This window comes from Eschrichtius robustus, chromosome 19 (assembly GCF_028021215.1).
Source record: "Eschrichtius robustus isolate mEscRob2 chromosome 19, mEscRob2.pri, whole genome shotgun sequence".
NCBI classification, from domain to species: domain Eukaryota; kingdom Metazoa; phylum Chordata; class Mammalia; order Artiodactyla; family Eschrichtiidae; genus Eschrichtius; species Eschrichtius robustus.
Window position 1 is genome coordinate 58,780,021 of NC_090842.1, and position 20,285 is coordinate 58,800,305.

Here is a 20,285-nt window from a genome sequence, read left to right on the forward strand (position 1 = left end):
ACACCCCCATCCCTGCCCAAGCGTCTGAGGTGTTAGTGGTGGGGGGAGAAGCCCACCATCCCAGACTCTGGTAAATGTCTTTGCAGCTGGCAGTGGGGTGGACCCCAGCCCAGGCCCATGCCTGGGGTGGAGGTGGGGTCAGATAAAGAATTCTTCTTTCCTCTTGTGTCCATCGCTGCCATTGAGAAAGGCTTCTCTTGCTTCTCCCTGCTCATCCAGGCCACTGGCCTCATGGGTCAGATAGGAGCCTGAGGGGTGACAGACCCCCGGGCAGAGGCAACAGATATGTGTGGACCCAAGAGGCCGACAAGACATACCAGACGAAGGAAGAGAGAGAGACGGAACATACAGGGAGAGGGAATCAAGTCCAGGGAATAGCAAAACAGGGGCAGAGGAAGAGGTAAAAGCAGAATTAGAAAAACTCCAAAAGTTCACGGAAAGATCAACCCTTATCCGTTCTCTTGATAGTGTCTCCTTGCTCTGCTCCCAACGAACTCAGCAATTAGGAATTCAAACGCATGGTCTTAATTCAGCTTCAACCCTTCACCTCTTTTAGGGTCCTGGACCAAAAGTCCCGCCCCTTTTTGGGATCTGGGCCTCAGGTTTCAAATCCTGGATCTAGGCTCCTCCCCCTCCCGGCTCTACGCCCGCCCTCTTTCGAATCGGTTTTAGGCCCCACCCCTTTCCGAACGCCACAACCAACCACACCCCTCGCTGAATTTGAGACCCCGCCCCCACTCACCCTTCTGCCGTACTGAGCACCAGACCATGCCCACCAGCACACAGATGATCAGAAACACCAGTAGCGCCAGGATGCCGCCCACAATGGCGTACGGCACCGACGTCTGCGCCTCTACCACCGCACCAGGGTCTGCCAAAGGGACAGGGGGCAGGCCCAGGTCAGCAGAGGACGGTCCCAGCCCGGGCCAATCGCTGCCAATCTCTTAAACCATTCTGCACGCCACGTCCAACCGCGCCCCCTTATGTGCCACGCCCCTCAAATCACTGCCACATGGTGGCCCCTTCCCCTGGTGCCATCCTTAATGCTCCGCTTCCTCAAGGAATGCGTGTAGGTTTGTACCATGCCCGACCCGGCCCCCGAGTCATTTCGCTAATGTCTACCTGCCTCCTCCCCCCCCGCCCCACCCCACCCCACCCCCCAGAGAACAGAAAGAACACATCCCTTTTCTTTTGACTTCAGGTCCAAGTCCCTCCCCATCTTGTCTGAAACGCTCCAGGTATTTAAAATGCTGAGCTAGGGCCCAACCACTCCAAAATTCCTGCCCCACCGTCATAGGAGCTAAACACATAACACTGAATTTGTGCTAGGGGCCTCCAACCGCTTTATATATTTAGCTCATATAGTCTTCACAACAACCCTATGAGGTAGGTGCTGTTGTTTATTTCCACTTTACCGATGAGGAAACTAAGGCACGAAGTTACCCGCAACAGGACGCTGCAGAACTGAATCTGAACCCAGACGATCAGTCTGGCCCCAGAACTATAAGAACTCTGTGGGCTTTTGACCCCCTGGAATCATTCTTTGTACAGGCCGGGGCCTCAAACACCATCCAATCCAGCCCTTTCGTTCCCAAGGCCCAGTCCCACACAGGACAGTGCGGAGATCCCGCGAGGCCCCGCCCCTACCCTGAGCCCTGCCCCCAGGCCTGCCGCCGCGCGTCCTCACCGTAGACCACGAGCACATAGAGCGCCCTCGCGTGGCCGTGCTTGTTCGACGCCTCGCAGGTGTAGGTGCCATTATCCGCGGATACCAGGCCGGGCAGCGTAAGCGTCTCCCCGACTGCCTCGGCCCGCTCTGGCAAAGACTCGTTACCGCGGTTCCAGCGGATCTGGTTTGGCCTGGGCGGGGGTATATAATGAGAGTTAGGGACGCAGGTGCCAGCACCCGATTCTGTCGTCTCAGGAATCTAGACATGCCGCATCTCCAAATAAGAGGGTCCTTATTAGCCCTTTCCTTCCTAGAAAACCAACAGTCCTGGACCCAGCTTCCACCCATCACCAGGGTCTCAGGAATCCCAGCCTTTCCCCCAGCCCCTTCCACCCTGAGAATCCAGGAGTCCGGGACCCCACGGCCTCCTTCCTCACGATCTAGCTCCAGGACTTTCTCAGGACTCAGAAGTCTGGGCCGCAGCCCCCTCTGTTAGCCCAGTCCCCTCTTTCCTGAGACACAGGTGTCCAGGTCCCCAGCCCTATTCTCCTCAGGGCCCTGGAGTCTCGGGCCCCAGAGCTCACCTGGGGTTCCCCGTCACAGCACATGTCAGCACCAGCGTGTCTCCCTCCCTCACCACAGCTTGGGAGGCATGGATCCGGGCCGTGGGGGAGTCTATGGGCAGAAGTGAGATGGGAGAGTGGTTGTCCGGGTCATCATGCAGACTAGGAACTCCCCCGGGGACAGGCGGCGGGGGTTGGTACACTCCCTCCCCCGGGTGCTGGCCCGCCAGGCACTTACACTGCACATCCAGCACGTACTGCGTCTGTTTGCTGTGTCCAGAGGGCAGCGCCTGGTTCTGCGCCTCGCAGATGACGATACCTCCGTCGTCCTTGCGGTCCACACGAAACCGCACTGTGCTCGCCACGCTCCAGACCTTGCCATTTTCCTGGCTGCTGCTCACTCCTGCCAAGACCCGCCCAAACACTGTCTGGTCGGGGTTATGGCTCCGCCCACCGAAGGAGCACCCCACCCCCAAGCCAATCCCGAAGCAGGCTATTTGCCAAGCTCCGCCCCTTATCCACAGCCCTCGCCTCTACTTCTCCAAACCACGCCCTTCCTCGAAAGAGGCCCACCACCCCACGTGGCTCTTCCCAAAGCTCACCCCTCTTTCACCCCACGCCCTCTCACCTATCAGTTCATTCAATAGCTATATATTGAGTGACTAGTGTCTGCCAAACCTGTGCACTCTTCTTCAGGCCCCGCCCACATATAAACCAACCCTTCCCAAGCCATGCCTCCTGGAACCCCGCCTCCTCTTAAGTCCCGCCCTTCGCTGGCACCTCCCCCGCCCACCCCCATCCCTGACCCCAGGTAGTACCTTTCAGCTCCTTTCGGTCCCGGTACCAGCGCAGGACGGCGGCCGGGCGGGACCGTGGAACGAGGCAGCTGAGCTCCACCTCGCCGCCCTCCACCGCCTGTTCCCGGACCTCCACTACAGGATTCTCCGGGGCCACTGCCGCAGGGAGAAGGGGGCAAGGAGGAGGTCAAGGGAGGCACCAAGGTGGGCTCAAAGTAACCAGGCTGCGGGATTCCAGGGACCAAAGGGAACAAGGGTCCCAGGTGGCAGGGGTCAAACACAGAGGCCAGAGGTCACGAAGGCCGGCCTTATTTACTGGGACCAGATGTCCAGGAGGTTAAAAACAGCCAGGGTCAGGTCTCAGGATAAGGGATAAGCAGAGGAGAAAAGAGAAGGGATGGGTCTGAGGAGGGGGAGGCCGTTACCCAGTACAGTGAGCGTGGCAATCTGGTGGTGGGTATCCTCCGTGTAGAGCTGGCAGAAGTAGCCCCCCTCGTCCTCCAGGCGCGCATCTGAGAGCCGGATCCGTACCCGGCGTGGGGAGAACTCCTCCAGCTGGAAACGCTCATCCTTCAGGGCTAGAGAGTGAACGACAAGAGTGAACTTGGGGAATCCTGACCTCAGAAGTCCCACCCTTTCTCCAGGAGCTTAGAGTTCAGCCCTCTGCCTCTTTTCTCCAACCATACGCATGCGTCTAAGGTGCCCACCTAGTTACTCCCTTGGGTACCCAGAACCTTTCATGCCCTCCCACCCACAGGACCAGGAGTCCAGGCCCCCAGCCCCCTCCTCCCTCAGACCCTGGAGTCCAGAGTCTCAGCTCTGTCCTCCGTCAGGCCCCAGCCCTCTCCTCCTTCAAGACTCAGGATTCCAGACCCCAGCACTCACCACGGGTACCATTGAAGAAGAGGGTCTGCCGGGCGGGGTTCTGAATGACAACTATAGATCCATCATACTGGTGCAGACGGCAGGTTATCTCAGCCACCCCACCCTCAGCCACTGTCACATTCTCTGTCTGTACTTCCTGTCCTGCCCCTGGACCAGCAGACAGAGAGACAGGATAGGAGACTCACTGAGGGGTGCAATTCAGTCTTTGCTCTCTCCCTCTGTTCCTCGCCCATCCAAACCTCCAATCCCTCTCCTTTCCCTTTCATTCAGTTCATTACACCCAACACTTCCTGCAGGCTGGAGTCCGGGAGATAGAGAAAACCTGCCCCCTGCTCTAGAGGAGGTGCAGTCAAGATCCAGTGGAATATGCTCTAATGGGGGTAGCACAGGGCACGCTGGGAGCCCAGAGGAAGTGGAGACTAAGACCACCCCAGGGAGAGGGGTGATCAGGGAAGGCTCTACAAGAAAGCTCCATTGGATCCACATTTTAAAGAGTGCACAGGAGTTCACCAGGTACGGGAAACTGCTATGTGTTCACCAAACCCCGTCTTTCACACCTGAGCACATGTTGTAACTTGTCTGTAGAGATGGCCACGATATTCTTCCCATCCCTGTATGTGCCCTTTGTGAGCTGACTCTGCTGCTCTTCCCATTAACGAAGCACTCTGACCCTGCGAATCTGGGGAGGCCCTGTGACTTGCTTTGAAGTCAGTATCACTTTGCTAGAAGTGATATTGTATGAGTTCTGGAGCCTAGATCTCAAGAGACCTTGCAGCTTCCGTGCATGCCCTCTTGCTGCCCTGACACTGTCAGGTGAACATGCCCGAACCAGCTTCCTTGAGGATGAGAGACCACACGGCGAGAGAAGCCCAGCCAGAAGCCCGCACCAACTGCCAGCTATGTGAGTGAGGCCATCCCAGACCACCCAGCCCCAGTGGCACCACCAGGTGACTGTAGCCACATGAGTGACTCCAGGTGAGACCAAGAGAAGAAATACCCAACTGATACAGTCCAAATTGCTGACCCCCAGAGTCATGAGCAAAAAACATAATTGTTGTTTAAAGACACTGTGTTTTGGAGGGTCTCTTAACACCGCTAAATTAACTGGTACCACACACTATTAGGCTACATTTCCTAGGATCCCTTGTGCTTAGGTGGGGCCATGTGACTGATTTCTGGCCAATGGGCTGTAGGCAGAAGAGAGAAACCCCTCTTCCAGCCTGGCTCATCTCACTTGCAATCCTTCATACTGGCTGAATGGAGAGGACTCCCAAAAACCCAGAGGAGGACACGATCACAAGCTGGAAGGAGCCCAGGGCCCTGACTTCCTGCCCCCTGTGACCTGCCTGCACAGGACTGTAGCACGAGTGAGAAATACACTTTTTTGTTAAGCCATTGAGATTTCAGGGCTGTTGTTATAGCAGTTAACTTACCCTGGTTAATCCAACAGAGGGACAAGGTAAGGGGTTAGTAAGGGGGTGTTTCCAGCCAAGGAAACAGCGTAAAGCTCAAAGCTGAGATTAATTATCATCAGCATCATCATTGTCACTGTCATCTTCAAAACAACAATAACCATAACAGCTTCTGTTTATTAGGCACCTCCTGTTCCAGGCTTTGTTCTAGGGGCATTACCTATATAATTTCCATTTAATCATCACAATACCTGAACAAGGGAGGCATTATTATCAGTCCCCAGTTTGTTTTTTTTTTTTCCCAGTTCCCATTTTATAGATGAGAAAATTGGTCCAGAGAGAGAAAATGACTTGGCCAAGGTCACAGCCTGAGAGTGGCAGAGGCAGGGTCTGCCTCCAGATCTTTCTGATTCCATAACCTGCATCCACATCCATTCCTGGTTCTCTGGGTGAAGAGTGTCCAGCATTGGTGAGGGGTTGTGGGATGTGCTTATGAAGGGCCTCAAATGCCAGGCTAGGAGATTAGCTTTTACCCTGAAGGCCAGTGGAGAAACTGAAGCAGGAAAGAGCCATGATCAGATCTGGTTATTTACCTTTAAATGTTGGACAACTATCGCTTCATGTCTCTTACATACTGTCTCATTCATTCATTTGAGCAGCGGGGAGGCTTTCAGGGGCTGGGTGCCCAGAGATGAGTCACATGAGGTCCCTGTCCTGGAAGGCCTTCAATTATTTATGGGGAGGTAGACACAGATCACTGTAAAATCCCATCAGAAGTGTTATGGTCCCTGTAAGAGGGATAGGTAACCTGATTTTGGGGGCGGAGGGGCGGAAAAGATTAATTCTGGGGAGAGGAGGCAGAGACAGCTAGCTTCCTACCCAGCATCCATTCTTCCCTTTCTCTTTAGAAAGAGAACCCTGCTTGTATTTTACGGTTGCCCTATATCCAGCAGAAAGAGAAATTTCCCAGACTCCTTTGCAGCTAAGTGAGGCCATGTGATAAAATTTTGTCCGACTGGATATCAGGAAAAGTGTCACGTGATAATTTTGAGAGGACTTTCTAAAGAAAGGGGATAAGTCCTTTTTCCACCAGGTCACCTTTATGGAATTAGGATGTGATGGAATTTTGGAACCAAGAGCTGGAAGGTGCCTGGGTCTCTGGTGATGATGTGGAACTGCCATAAAAGGCCTGGATGCCTACTTCTGGCTTCTTTTGTCTTTGAATATAATGCTTTGTGAATTTAAGCCACTATTAGGGGTTTATCTAGTCCTTCCCGGAATATCAATTTTAACATGTCCAATCCTTGCCCCAAATATTTTCCTTCCCATGTTTTCTCAGTCTCGGTAAATGTCACAACCTGGTTGCTCAGACCAAAATGCCCACAAATCATCCAAGTTTTCACCCTTTCCCTCACCTCTAACATCAGCAAGATCTATCCATTCTATTTCCAAAATATATCCCAAACCTGTTCACCTTTGGCTACCTCACCTACCATCATCTAGTCCAAGGACACCATCTCTTACCTGGTCCTTCAAGAACTATTCATGACTCTCCCTTCTTCCCCACCTGCCTCCCCCCAGGCCAGTCTCAACACAGCCAGAGTGTTTACAACACTCTGAAGGCTGTCCATTACACTTAGAATAAAATCTAGACCCCTTCCCTGCGTCTTCAAGGTGCTTGATGGTGGCCCTTCTCTGACCACAGTTCCAACCACCCTCCTGCTACTCACTTCACTCTGGGCTCACTGGCCTTGATGTCCCTCAAACAAGCTGAGCTTGTTCCCACCTCAGGGCCTTTGCACTGGCTCTTCCATCTGCCAGGAATGTTCTTCCCCCTTGATCATCCTAGGATTGCCTCCTGTTCTCATTCAGGTCTCTGCCTCAGATCAGAGAGGCCTTTGCTCACTCCCTGTGCCTTCCCCTCCAGAACACTTCCTATTTCATCACCACTGTTTTATTTCCTCTATGGAAATTTCACTGAAATTATTTTATTAATTTGCATACTTGTTTGTTGTCTGTTTGTCCCTCGTCACTCGAATATACACCCCATGAAGGCAGGGATGTAATCCCTTGGGTTTACTGCTGCACCCTAGTGCCTGGAAGTGTGCCTGGGGAGGCACATGCATGGGGATGTCTCTGCGGAGACTGATGCATGAATCGCACGTGTCAGGCAGGATCTCATTTCATCTTCACGACAACTTTGTGACATCACATTATTCTCATCTTAAACACCTGGGCGGATCCCAGCTGGACCACTTGCCATCTGTGTGACCTGGGACAACTGGCTTAACCTTTCTGAGCCTCAGATGCCCTGTCTGTAAAGTGGGGATGATGCCAATGCCTGATTCACAAGGATTAGCCCAGGACCTGAGGCTCAGGGAGCCCTCTGTGCAAAGCTGCTGTTACTATAACCTCCGGAAACATGCCCATCCACCTGAAAAGTGGCCTGCTTGCACATTCTGGCACTTTAAAAAAAAACATCTTGAAGCCTATCCATGGATCCTGGACCTCAGGACTAGCCCAATGCTAGCCCCCCATTTTATAGATGTGGAAAACGAGGCTCAGAGGTCCCAGGCAAGTCAGTGGCAGAAACTCAACATCTCTTGGGAGCCCTCAGGACCTCTGGGTCTGCCCCCCCAAATGTGTCCCCTGCTCTCTGCTTGAGGGTACACATGGGGTGAGGGTGGGGGGCTTTTGTCTTATTCCCTCCCCCTCCTGAGGAGTCAGTAACCAACAGTGTCTGTGCCTGGAATATTAATGTCCTAGGAGCTTTTGTTTCGGGGTTGGGGGGTGGTGAGGCAGGACTTTCTGGTCAGAGAGGGGCTGAGCTTGGGGACTGGGGCACTGGCCCTTTAAACTGTGTTGACAGCCTGGAGTCGTCATGGGGATGGTGCCTGGAAAAAGGGACTGGGGAGGGTTTGGGGAAGAGTGGCTGAACAGGTGATATGTAGAGACCCAGAATCCAGCACTCTTCTCCTTTAGACCTGGAAATCCAGCCCCCCCCAGCTGCCTCCTCTCCCAGGATCCAGGAGTCCTGGTTCCTAGTGCCCTGCTCCATCAGGATCAGGAATCGGGGTCCTCGGCATCTTCTTCCCTCAAATCCAGAAGTCCCAAGCCCTCAGCCTTCTCCCTCCTCAAATCCAGGATTCTGGGCCTCCAACCCCCTCCTCCTTCAGGACCCAGGAGTCAGGGGTCCAGACTACACAGCTGGTGGATGTTTCCACGGAGACTAAGCCGAGTGGGGGGAGTACTTCCTGGGTCCTGAGTCAGCGAATACCCAAGGGAGTCTCAAGGTCACAGTTCCGGGAAGGTCACAGCCACCGCCTCCATATCCTCTCCCCAGGGGGCTCGTGGCATCATGCCTCCTTCCCCCACATCCTCCCCTAGGGAGGTGGTACATCCCTGCGTCCTGACCGACCCCCCCCTCAGCCCCCCATCAATGGCGGAGTCCGAACATCCTCACACAAAGCATCAATTCTTCCCCAACTCAGCCTTGTGAAGGCGCCTGTATTCGCAGGACCTAGGCATCAGGGTCCCAGCCCCTCCTCCCTCAGAAACCTGGACTGGGACCCCCAGCCCCTTCCTCTCTCAGGACTCAAGAGTCTGTACCCACCCCACCCTCCATCAAGAGCTAGGAGTCTGGGACCCCAGCCCCCTTCTCCCTCTGGACCCAGGAGTTCAAGCTCCCTTCCTCCCTCAGATCCAGGAGTCTAAGACCCCAGCCCCTCCTCTCTCAGACCCAGGATCCAGGCCCCCAGCCCCTCCCCCCTCAGACCCAGGATCCAGGCCCCCGGCCCCTCCCCCCTCAGACCCAGGATCCAGGCCCCCAGCCCCTCCCCCCTCAGACCCAGAGTCGAGGCCCCCGGCCCCTCCCCCCTCAGACCCAGGATCCAGACCCCCGGCCCCTCCTCCCTCAGACCCAGGATCCAGGCCCCCGGCCCCTCCCCCCTCAGACCCAGGATCCAGGCCCCCGGCCCCTCCTCCCTCAGACCCAGAGTCCAGGCCCCCAGCCCCCTCCTGGGAACTTCTGACTCCAGCTCCACAGTCCTCAACCCCCAGAACCACAGCCCGGCTCCGCAGCCCGCTCGTCCTCCTCCTGTCTGCGAAGCAAGCATCAGGTGGGGGCGTAGGGGTGAGTCAGCAGCTCACACACAAAGTTCCCCCTGTGGTCCCCACGTTCCTGGGATACTTAGAGCTCCCTGGATTCCGGGCCTCAAGCCCAGCCAGGGGGTAGGGGAGTCCTCCGGAGGTTCCCCCTGGGTTTGGGGTCAGGGGAAGAATTCCTGCTCCAGGAAGGGGGTGAGCCCGCACTGAGCACCCACTGTCCTCTCCTCCGCCCCCAGCGCCCTCTATTTGCCCCCTTCCAGAAGAGCCCGGGCTCTGCAGCCGCCCTCTTGCCCCACTGGATGCCGGCTGAGGAGCCTTGGTGCCCGGTTCCCAGAGGACCTATGGGCCCGGGGTCTGCACAGGCAGGAACCAGTGGGTGCTTGTGTCCTGGTGCCACAGGCCAATGGGTGCTGGCGAGTCCAACGGTCTCCCGGCCACCCCCCCCTCACCCCACCCAGAGAGAGAAAGCTGCCTTTGTGTTCCCCAAGACGGGGACAGGCCAGGCTCACACGACATTAACCCACCCCAGGCCCCAGCCCTGCTGCGTCTAAGGTCTTGGAATCCATCGCGGAACCTGACCCCCGCTCTGGGGACTCAGGCATTCGGCTCATGGGTGGGTGAGGACCAGTGACAGAACCCTGCTTTCAGCGTGGCTGGGCAGAACTTTAGGAGGGAGGGAGGAGTGAGTCACTTGGGAGAGAAACATTATTCGGGATCAGCAAACTCTCCCTCCACAAAGCCCCCCAACTCTTCATAGCTTCTTTATCTTTTCTTTGGATCTGGAGATCTGTTTCCTCTGCTCCTTTCTGTTCCATCCAATTCCTGGCCTGTGGGTCTCTGTTTCTGCCTGTGGGCATCTCTGGGCAGGCAACCCATCTCTCTCTCACTTCCTCTCGCCCACCCACCCTGGACCCCTTCTTTCTCTTGGCATAAATCTCATCAGCCTCTGCTGGTATTCTTGGTAGATGAGGGAGCCAGGAAAAAGAGAATACAGTTTTGAAAGGGTGTAAATGAACCCCATCTTCCATCCCCACTCCTGCTGGCTGGGCAAGGTGAGAGGGGAAGGGGAGTGACTAAGAGGGAAACATGGGGACCATGGACAACTCCTAAAATCTGGTGGCCAAAGCCATTCAGAGATATCCAGAGAAAAGGAAAGCATGAAGGGTCCTCTGAGATCAGGTACTCCAGCTGCCTACTCCATGCATTACAGAAGGGGAAGTGAGGCTCAGAGCGGGAAAGGGCAGGGGCTGACCCAGAATTACACCAGAGAGGCCTGGTTCCAGAGTGCTTCCCATGACACCTAGCTCTCTCCCAACTTGTAAAGTCCCACACCATTTTATTTAGAGAAAGTTTATAGAAGGGATTAGTGTACCAGGAAGCAGTGACTTTAAAACCAAACAAGGGACGAGCCTGTAGAGCTACCTCCCAGAAGTGCTGGAGAAAGGATTCTCGAACTGGGAAGGTGGTCATCTTAGGCTATATTCTGATTCTGAGAATCCTAATTCCCACGATTCTAAGCCATCAAGATTCTAGATGTCAGAGGTGTCAAGATTCAGGATCTCCAAGAGGTCAAGGTTTCAGAATTGTGAAGATATCAGGAGGCTAGAATGCTAATGCCAGCAAGGATCTAGAACTTTAAAGGTGTCAAGATTCTAAAGACTTTGGGATTCTGGAAGCCTAAAGATGTCAACGGTTCTAAAATACCCTCAGGTTCTTTGTTTACTGGATTCGTTGGTTCTAGGAGTCTACGAGCCTGGTTTTTAGTGCCTAACAAAGAAAGAAAGAAAGACAAAATTGGATGGAGATGTAGCTAAGGTACCAAAGTGCTCATCTGGGAAATTGTGGCATGTCCGCCACAAAGAAAGGAGGTAATGGTGAAAGTTTTGAAGCGATGGCAGAAGACTATAAAAGAAAGCAAGGTGGAGGGTGACAGGTCCACTCTGCCCCTCACCTTGCCCCGAGGAGAGGAGAGGGAGGCTCTGCCTCAGACTTGAGTGGGGAAGGTGTCACTGCACCCAACTTGCCAGAAACCCCTTCAGGGGTCCAAGCTGCAGTTCCTTTCCTTTCAGGTCACCGAGTTCAACATCCCCACTTTACAGAAAGGGAAACTGAGGCCCCGAGAGAGGAGGGTGCTTGCCATTGGCTACCCTGGCAAATGGCAAGAGCCAGGATTTAAACCCAGGCAGGCCCCCGGCCCTGTGCCATCTGGTCACAGCTCCCAGATTTCTGCAGGACATAACGGCCCTCCCACTTCTGCTCAGCCACCTCCCAGTCAGCCATTCCCCCCAGGAGTGGCTACCCCCACCGGGGACGGGGTGACCTGTGGCAGGTACCAGGCACACACAGTGTGAGAGTGTGAGTGTGGGGCTGACATTTCCTGACCTTGTCCCGGATCTCAGGGTCACCCTATCTTGGAGGTCTCCAGCTTTTCACTGTGCGTGATAAGGGTGTGTGGAGGGCTCCCTGGAGGTCCTGGAGGGGGCTTCTCTGTAGGTCGTGGCCTGGGTGTGTGAACGGGTGGAGAGGGGCAGCGTTTGGGAGGCATTTGCTGAATCCACGTGTGTGTCCACATGCCAAGGTTCCCCATACACATTTTCCCTCCAGGGCCCTTCAGGATGCCCTCCCTGACTCAATTCCTCTTCAGGGGCACAGAGGGATAGAGATATGGAGAAACGAAGGATGGCAATGGGGGAGCCCAGGATGGAGGATGTAAGGGTAGAAAGCAGAGGCGGAGAGACAGGGAATAGGGAGACAGTGGGACAGAGAGAGGGGAGAGAGTGGGGAATGAGGGAGATAGGTGATAGAGGGGACTAGAGAAACAGGAATGACAGAAAGATAGGGGACAGAGAGACAAGGGAATGGGACAGATGGGGGACAGAGAACCAGAGGTGACAGTGAGACAGGGACAGAGAAGGAGAATGGGGGCAGAGAGGGAGGGCAAAAATACAGGGGGACAGAGAAGGGAGTCAAGAAGAGGATGGGGGGCGGGCAGAGTGACCCAGTAAAAAGGGACAGAGACCAAGGGACAGATGTAGGGGACAAAGACAGGCTAGAGAGCTGGGGGACAGGGAGGCAAGGAGAAAGGGGGACAGAGAGGGACAGTCTTGGAGACTGAGGGACAGAGGACAAGGGTAGGGGGACAAGGAGAGAGACTGAGGGACTCAGAGACAGGCGGACAGAGGGACCCAGAGACCGGACAGAAGGACAGCGGGGCCGGCCCGGAGAAGGCTGGCTTGGGGTTGGACTGGGGGTCTCGGGCCCTTTGTCCCGCCGGGATCGGGGCCTGTGCGGGGTCGGGGGGGGGGGGCTGCGGCACGGCGGCCGGGGCCCGCGCCCCCTTCCCCGCTCGCGGCTCCCGGCCCGCGCTGCGCTTTGTCCCGGGGAGGGGGCCCGGCCCGGCCCCGCGCGCATTGTTCCGCCTCTGCGGCCCCGCGGCCGCCTGGCTGTCACTGCGGCGCGCCCCCCGCCCCGGCCCGGCCCCCGACCCTACCTGGCCCCGCCGCGGCCGCCCACAGCAGCAGCAGCGGCCACTGGAAGCGCCGGGCCCGGCCCATGGTGCCGCCGCCGCCGCCGCCGCCGCTCGCTCCCGGCCGGCACCTGCACCTCCCGCGCCGCCCGCCCCGCCCCCCGCGCCCCTCGCCCCGCCCCCTGCCCGCCCGGGGGGCGGGGCGCCGAGGCCGGGGCGGGGCCGGCGCGGGGATGGGGCAGGGAGACGCGGGGAGGCCCCAGACAATGGGGGAGAGGGCGCCGCGAGAGGGTTGGGGGAGCCGGACTGAGGGGAGGCGCCCGAGAGCTGGGGGTCCGCGGGCGGAGGCGTGCAGGCGGCGTGTGCGAGCGCGACTCGCGGCCGGAGAGTGCGGGGGCTGGGTGACGGCAGAGGGGGTGGGTGATGGAGAAGAGGGGAGCGCGTGCAGGGGGTGTGTGAGGGGGAGTGTGTCACGTGAAAGGTGAGGGTGCTGTTGGAAGGGTGCGCCACGGTGCGGGTGTGTGTGGAGGGGAGAGTGTTGAGTGAGGATGTGTGTGAGGCTGAGTGTCCAGGGAGGGGGAGTATGGTGGGAAAGGTGAGTGTGAGAGGTGTTCAGTGGGCAGGTGGAGGTGCTCCGTGGACAGATGGGTGGAGGTGAAGGCGGGGGCGTGCACTTATTCCAGAGGCGGAGCGTAGGTGAGGGTGTGAGCGTGGAGGGAACGGGAGTGGGCTATGGGAGAGGTGACTGTGAGAGGTATTCTGTGGACAGGTGAGTGTGAGGGTGAAAGTGTCGTGTGCCAGGCTGTGAGCTGAGCCACTTTGAGAGGAAGGCAGCAGCTTGTTGTCTGGGCAGGTCCAGGATCTCCCAGGGCAGGGCTAGGCTGGGCTGGGGTCAGATCTCACCCTCCCTCCTGTCCTCACCCGGAAACTCCGTGTTTCTGCATCATTCCCCGGAGGGAGAGGCTCCGGTGGACCCCTCCCAGGCCCTAGCGTCTAGCTTCCCCACCCTGCTTCCCTGCTCTTCCAGCCCCAGTCTCTCTTTGTGTCCCTGTCTCTCTATGTGCTCTCCCCGCTTCTCTTCCATTGTTGGTGCTGACTCACCTCTCCAGACTTGAGTCCCTTCTCCCTCCTGGGAGGTGAGTCTCCCTGAGCCCACTTCTGTGGGACCTTGTAGACCTGGTGCAGGATTATCACCCTTAGGACCCAGGAAGAGTGAGAAACCATGGAAGGTAGGAGACCTCAACCTCTCCCACCACCATCTGACAGTCAGGGAAACCGGGATATGCCAACTCTGAAAATCCTCGCTCTTTATCTCCATCACTACCAAAAAATCCTACATCCAGGTCCTCCAATAGACTTCAGCTCCCGGCACCTCTTCTGTCCTCAGTGCCGAGTTCTCAGGACCCAAGCTCCCATCAACCTCTGTATCCCCAAGACCATGGCTCCCATCATCCTTTCTGTCCTTGGGACCCAAGCTCCCATCAACCTCTATGTCCCCAGGACCACAGCTCCAAGTGATTCCTTTCCTTTTCAATTCTCAGTTTACCTTTCTGTAAACTGGGGAAAGAGGTGTCGTGCTGGATAGTCTCTAATCTTCCCAGGGCTCACGTTCTCTGTGCTAAGTGGGAAAGAGGTGTCCAACCTGGATTTGGGATACTGGGTTAGGGGGTAGCTAAGGGTTATCTTTCCTCCCAAGAACCTATAGGTCCCCTGCTCGTGGCTCTAACCAATGTCTCCTGCTCCAGCTGCAGGGCACCCTGTGGGATGTTGGTTTGGTTCTCATCTGTCTTTTTTGGGTCCCACTTTTTCTTCCACCTGAGGTGGTCCTGTCCTTATCCTACTCCAGGGTACTTTATCCATTAGGGTTTTCATGCCAGTGACAGAAAATCCAACCAAACTGGGTTAAGAAAAAGAGGATTGTTTCACATATAAAAAAGTCTTGGGGGGCTTCCCTGGTGGCTCAGTGGTTGGGAATCTGCCTGCCAATGCAGGGGACACGGGTTCGAGCCCTGATCGGGGAAGATCCCACATGCCACGGAGCAGCTAAGCCCGTGCACCACAACTACTGAGCCTGCGCTCTAGAGCCCATGAGCCATAACTACTGAGTCCACGTGCCACAACTACTGAAGCCCACGTGCCTAGAGCCCGTGCTCCGCAACAAGAGAAGCCACCGCAATGAGAAGCCCGCGCACCGTAACGAAGAGTAGCCCCCACTCGCCGCAACCAGAGAAAAGCCCGCGCACAGCAACGAAGACTGAACGCAACCAAAAAAATTAAATGAATAAAATAAAAATAATAAAATAAATAAATTTATTTAAAAAAAAGTCTTGGGTATGACTAGCTTCAAAATGGTCTGTCCTAGGGGTAAATAGTCGCTTCATGTTACAGGATGGCTGGCAAATACCTCTGGGGCCACACTTTTCCCTCACATTTGGAGAGGGGTAGAGAGAGAAAAAGACAGACAGACTGAGAGAGTCAGACTGTGGGAGACTGAGCAGAGGAGAGACTTGAAGAAGCTCCTTCAGCAGAGTGAGGAAATAATTTTCCTTAGAAGCCCCCCAGAAACCTTCCATTGTGTCTCATTGGTCCAGATGATGCCACCTGCCTATCACTGAACCAATGTCAATGGCCAGGGGATGAGATTAAGCTGGTTAAATCAGATATGAGCCACAGGCTCCCCCTACCACCAGGTCAGAGGTGAAATTAGATTTCTCAAACAGAAATAGACACTGGGGAGACAACCGCCGTGCCTGCTATTCTGGGGGGATGGGCTACACGCCGTGGGTTGACTATTCTTGAGTTTTTGAAGTCTAGGGATGGTTCAGAGTTTGTTAGTTGTTTTCTCAGCATTACTCTGCGAGATAATAGAAATATATATTGGTCTCTGCCCCTGGTTCCTGGCACGGAGCTCCTGAAACCCTTGTAGTTACCTAAGTGATAAGAACACCAGGAGAATCTTTTGTTCTAATATTTAGTCTTTGACCCCAGTTCCCCACACAGGGATCCTGAAATCCTTGTAATTTCTTGGGTGATAAGAGTGTCTCTTTTTCTAATAGGTGACATTTGGTGGACTCCTGGATGAGGGCTGGTCACCGAAAAGACCAAACTATGATTACAAGCATGGAATTTTCAGCCCTGATCCCCATTCTCTTGAAAATGGAGTTAATGATCCATGATGCCTACGTGATAAAGCCTCCATAAAAATCCCAATAGTTTGGGGTTCAGGGAGCTTCTAGTTTGGTGAACACATGCAGGTGCTGGGAGAGTGACATGCCCAGAGAGGGCATGGAAGCTGTGTGCCCCCTTGCCCTATTCATCTCTTCCATCTGGATGTTCTTCTGTATCCTTTATCGTCTCCTTTTATAATAAACTGGTAAAGGTAAGTAATTGTTTTCCTGAGTCCTGTGAGCCCCTCTAGCAGGTTAATCAAATCTGAAGAGGGGGTCATGGGAACTTCTGATTTGTAGTCGATTGGTCAGGAGCACAGTCTGGACTTTCAATTGTCATCTGAAGTGGGGACTGTGGGACTGAGCCCTTAATCTGTGGGATCTGATGCTATTTCCAGGTAGGTATTGTCAGAATTGACCAGAAGGTGTCACAGAGAATTGCTTGGTGGGGGGGAATCCCCCCCACACATTTGGTGACCAGAAGTGTTGTGAGTGTGGTAGTAGTGTGAGAAAAAAGGAGACACACAGGAGAAAGACACAGTAGGGAAGAACTGAGTTCTTCCCTCTACAGGAGGAAGACTGGGTGGGTGTTTCTTCCTAATACACATTCCCTCCTCCTTTGTTCCTTCCTAAGAGAATCCTGATTTTGTTCAGGCATCAACCTTTCTTTAAGAGCCAGATGATGTGCAGGAAGCCCTAGGAGTAGGGTCTGAATATACTTTGCCAAATATTGTGGTTCCATGCCCCTTTCTGTGAATGCTGTAGGCATGGGGGTATGAAACAAATCAGGAGAATAAAATGTGGGGAGGGCAAGTCAGCCTGGAAGTTTTGGGATAAGCTTTCTTTGCTTTAAAAAAGATACCCAAGAAGAGACGGCCCTTTGTTATTGCTTCTGAATGTGGGTGTGATGTCTGGAACTGCAGTGGCCATCTTAAGGCCATTAGGTAGATAAGCTTGAATGGATCCTTCAGGACATAATGGAAACATTGAATAAGTCAACCCAGGAACTGCTCTAACTCCTGAGCTCTTGTTCTGTGAGATAATCAATTTCCTCTTTGTTTCAACCATTTTGAGTTGGGTGTCCTCTTAAATACAGCCCTGGCTACCATATTGCCTGCGATTCACATAGAATACATGGAGGCAGCCCTGCTTGCAGATTAAAACACTGTAAGTGGTAGTTTTCTTTTTCAATTGCTCCCCCATCCTTGTGATAGGATCTCTCTCACAGAGGTTGTTTTCTCAGCCCTGGCCAAGTGGGTTGCTTACCATGAGAATTGCCTGACCAGTGGATGCCTGTTTACAACCTGAACAACTGTATGTGGTGGCTTTGATGTAAACTTCCCTGGCCATAGCAGAGGAGGTCGTAGGCAGAGCCCTCACCCAAACTGGACCCCACCAGAGAAGAGTCTGTCCGTTAAAAATTTAGAACCAGACAAAAGTAGTTCTTGACATTTCAAGGGCATATTTGGCTACTATGCTTGAAGCAGAAGGTAGTCTGTGAAGAGACAAAAATAAAGTGAAAGCCCAGCCCATGAGGGAAACCACACACTCAGTGTAGGAGAGAGAGAGTGACACAGAGGGACAGAGAGATTTTGCAAAACAGAGACAACATTGATTTCACACAGCTTTTCAATTCTGTTTCTTGTCCCTGGTGCAGCCCAGAGACCTAGCTCTTGCTTGGATCTAAACTTCCAATAAAGCTGTCGTTTTTGCTTGAGTCAGCTTAAACAGATTTTATTTCTTGCAACAGAGATCCCTGAACAAAAACTTGGGAACCATTAACTATGAGGTCCTGATCACAAGGTCTGGTGTAGAACATTCTGAGAAATTTATCTAGCCTCAATATCTGCACCATGGGACATGTATTTCCATCCTTTGATCCCCACAGTAGGGCATCATGGGAGATGCAATCCTAGCCTCCAATCTCTGCCATAGGGTCTCCTGGGAAATGCAGCCCTAGCTTCAATTTCTGCTGTAAGGCATCACGGGAAATGTATTCCTTAGCCTCCAATCTCTGCTGTGGGGTATCATGATGGATGCAATCCTAGCCTCCACTTGTCACCCAGGGGAGCAATCTGAAGGTCCCTAACCCACACTTAAACTCTCTCTACAAAACATGTACACCTATCTTAGGCAAGGAGGTAAGGAAGCCACCCCCCACCCCCTCCCATTTCTAATAAAAACCTCACTCTGGGCAAACTTGCAAAAAACCTGACTGTATCTGTATTTTCTAGCTGTGTTTACAAGACAGGAACAAGAGAGCGTTAACCATAAGACATCGGTACAAGCTGACTGAACTTCAAAACTGGGACAAAGGTTGCTCTACAGCTCATTACCATCTCATTGTAATAATAAGATCTCTGCCCACCGGGCCATATTGGTTCAACCCAATTCCCACCCAGACACTCAAGGGCCGTACAAGGGCAGAAAAAGGCATGAACTGCATTCTGGGAAATCACCACCCATTTCCATGAATCAGGATGACAAAAGACCCCCATCCCCAATAACCTTTTTCTATAAAAAGCTTGCCCCGGTTGTAATCAGAGCTTCCCTTCTCCATTCTTGGGCCATTGAATAAAAACCTGTCTTGCTTGCACCAAACTCAATTTCGTCATTGGCAGAACCTGAGCGGGAAAGAACTTCCTGAAGGACGGGGTTGAGGTTGGGTGGGAGGCGGGGCTTTGGTTCCGTTAGGGCCCCAAGATGGGGGGCCTCCCATCTAATTCAGTAACACAATCTCTGCTGTAGGGCATCACGGGAAAGGTGAAACTAGCCTCAATTTTAATTATGAAGCATCTCAGAAAATGTCATCTTAGCCTCATCTCTGCCTTAGGGCATCATGGGAGATATAGCTCTAGCCCAGGTTTTGTTGTAAGATACCACAGAAGATGTAGTCTTTCCTTCCTTCCCTCCCTCCTTTCTTCATCACCTGCCATGTCCTGGGCGCTAATCTAGATACTGAGAATACAGTAGTGAGCAAATAGAAGGGTCTGCCTTTTATGGAGATTCTAGTGGGGAGAGTTAGCAAAAAAACAGACAAACAAACGACTGTTTCAGCCAACCATTGCAGCATAACAAAATACTCCAAAACTCAGCTATGTAAAACCACAACCTCTTTATGTTTCTGTGTGTTGGGAATTTGAGCAAGGCATAGTGAGATCAGTGAGTATCTGCTCCACAATGGACTGGGGCCAAAATGGGCTGGCTTGAACAGCTAGAGATGGATGGGCTGATTCATATCTGAAACCTTGGTGCTGGCTGTTGGCTGGCGGTGTGGGTTGACTTATGTCCCCCCAAAATATGCTGAAATCCTAACCCCCAGGTTCCATGAATGTGACCTTGTAAGGAAATAGGGTCTTTGTAGATGTGATAAGTTAAGATGAGGTCACACTGCGTTAGGGTGGGCCCCTAAATCCAATGACCAGTATCCTTATAAGGACAGAGAGATTTGGAGACACACAGCCATATTCACAGGAAAGAAGTTCACGTGACAGCAGAGGCAAGGACTGGAGTGATGCAGCCACAAGCCAAGGACTGCCGAGGATCGTCGGCAACCCTGAGAAGCTAGGAAGAGGCCCGGAAGGATTCTTCCCCAGAGACTTTAGAAGAAGCATGGCTCTGCCAACACCTTGATTTTTTGTTTCTAGTATCCAGAAGTCGAGAGAATAGTAAATTTCTGTTGTTTGAAGGCACTGCATTTGTAACTTTGTAGTAATTTATCACAGCAGCCCTAGGAAATGAAAACAGCTGGGTTTCTCGGGTCTCCTGCACATTCCATCTGCTGGGGTTGCCATGTCCAGGGTAGCTCCTTCACCCGCTTGGCTGGCGCGTGGGCTGAGATGGCTGGAACACCTGGGGCTCTCTCTTCATGTGGCACCCACGCACGGGTAGCATGGGTGTCCCCAGAGCATGGCAGGCTCAGTGCAGGAAGACTCTGACCCAGAAACCAGCTTCCCCAGGGTTGGACGGTTTCTGAAACCCCCGGCCCAGAGCACGGCATGGCGTCACTTCCACCACATTCTCTTGGCCAAAGCGGTCACAGAGCCAGTCACGCTCAAGGGGTGGTGCTATTGACCCCATCCCTTTAGGCGACCACAGAGACAGTTGTTGATATGTGATTTGAGGAGATCCTAAAAAAGAAATCCTGTCCCTCGGCGGGGAGGGAAAATTGGGAGTTTGGGATTGACATACACACACTACTATATTTAAAAAAGATAAC

General features: G+C 53.8%; 1 protein-coding gene across 1 annotated transcript; it reads right to left on the reverse strand.

Annotated features, from left to right (window-relative positions):
- Positions 1-76: 76 nt before the first annotated feature.
- CADM4 (cell adhesion molecule 4) lies at positions 77-12,987 on the reverse strand. Its single transcript, XM_068528896.1, has 9 exons — positions 12,924-12,987; positions 3,915-4,061; positions 3,455-3,607; positions 3,051-3,185; positions 2,471-2,635; positions 2,254-2,344; positions 1,688-1,860; positions 743-871; positions 77-248 (listed from the first exon to the last, which is right to left on the reverse strand). The coding sequence occupies exons 1-9, from the start codon at positions 12,985-12,987 to the stop codon at positions 139-141; spliced, it is 1,167 nt and encodes a 388-aa protein (XP_068384997.1). The 3' UTR covers positions 77-138.
- Positions 12,988-20,285: the final 7,298 nt, after the last annotated feature.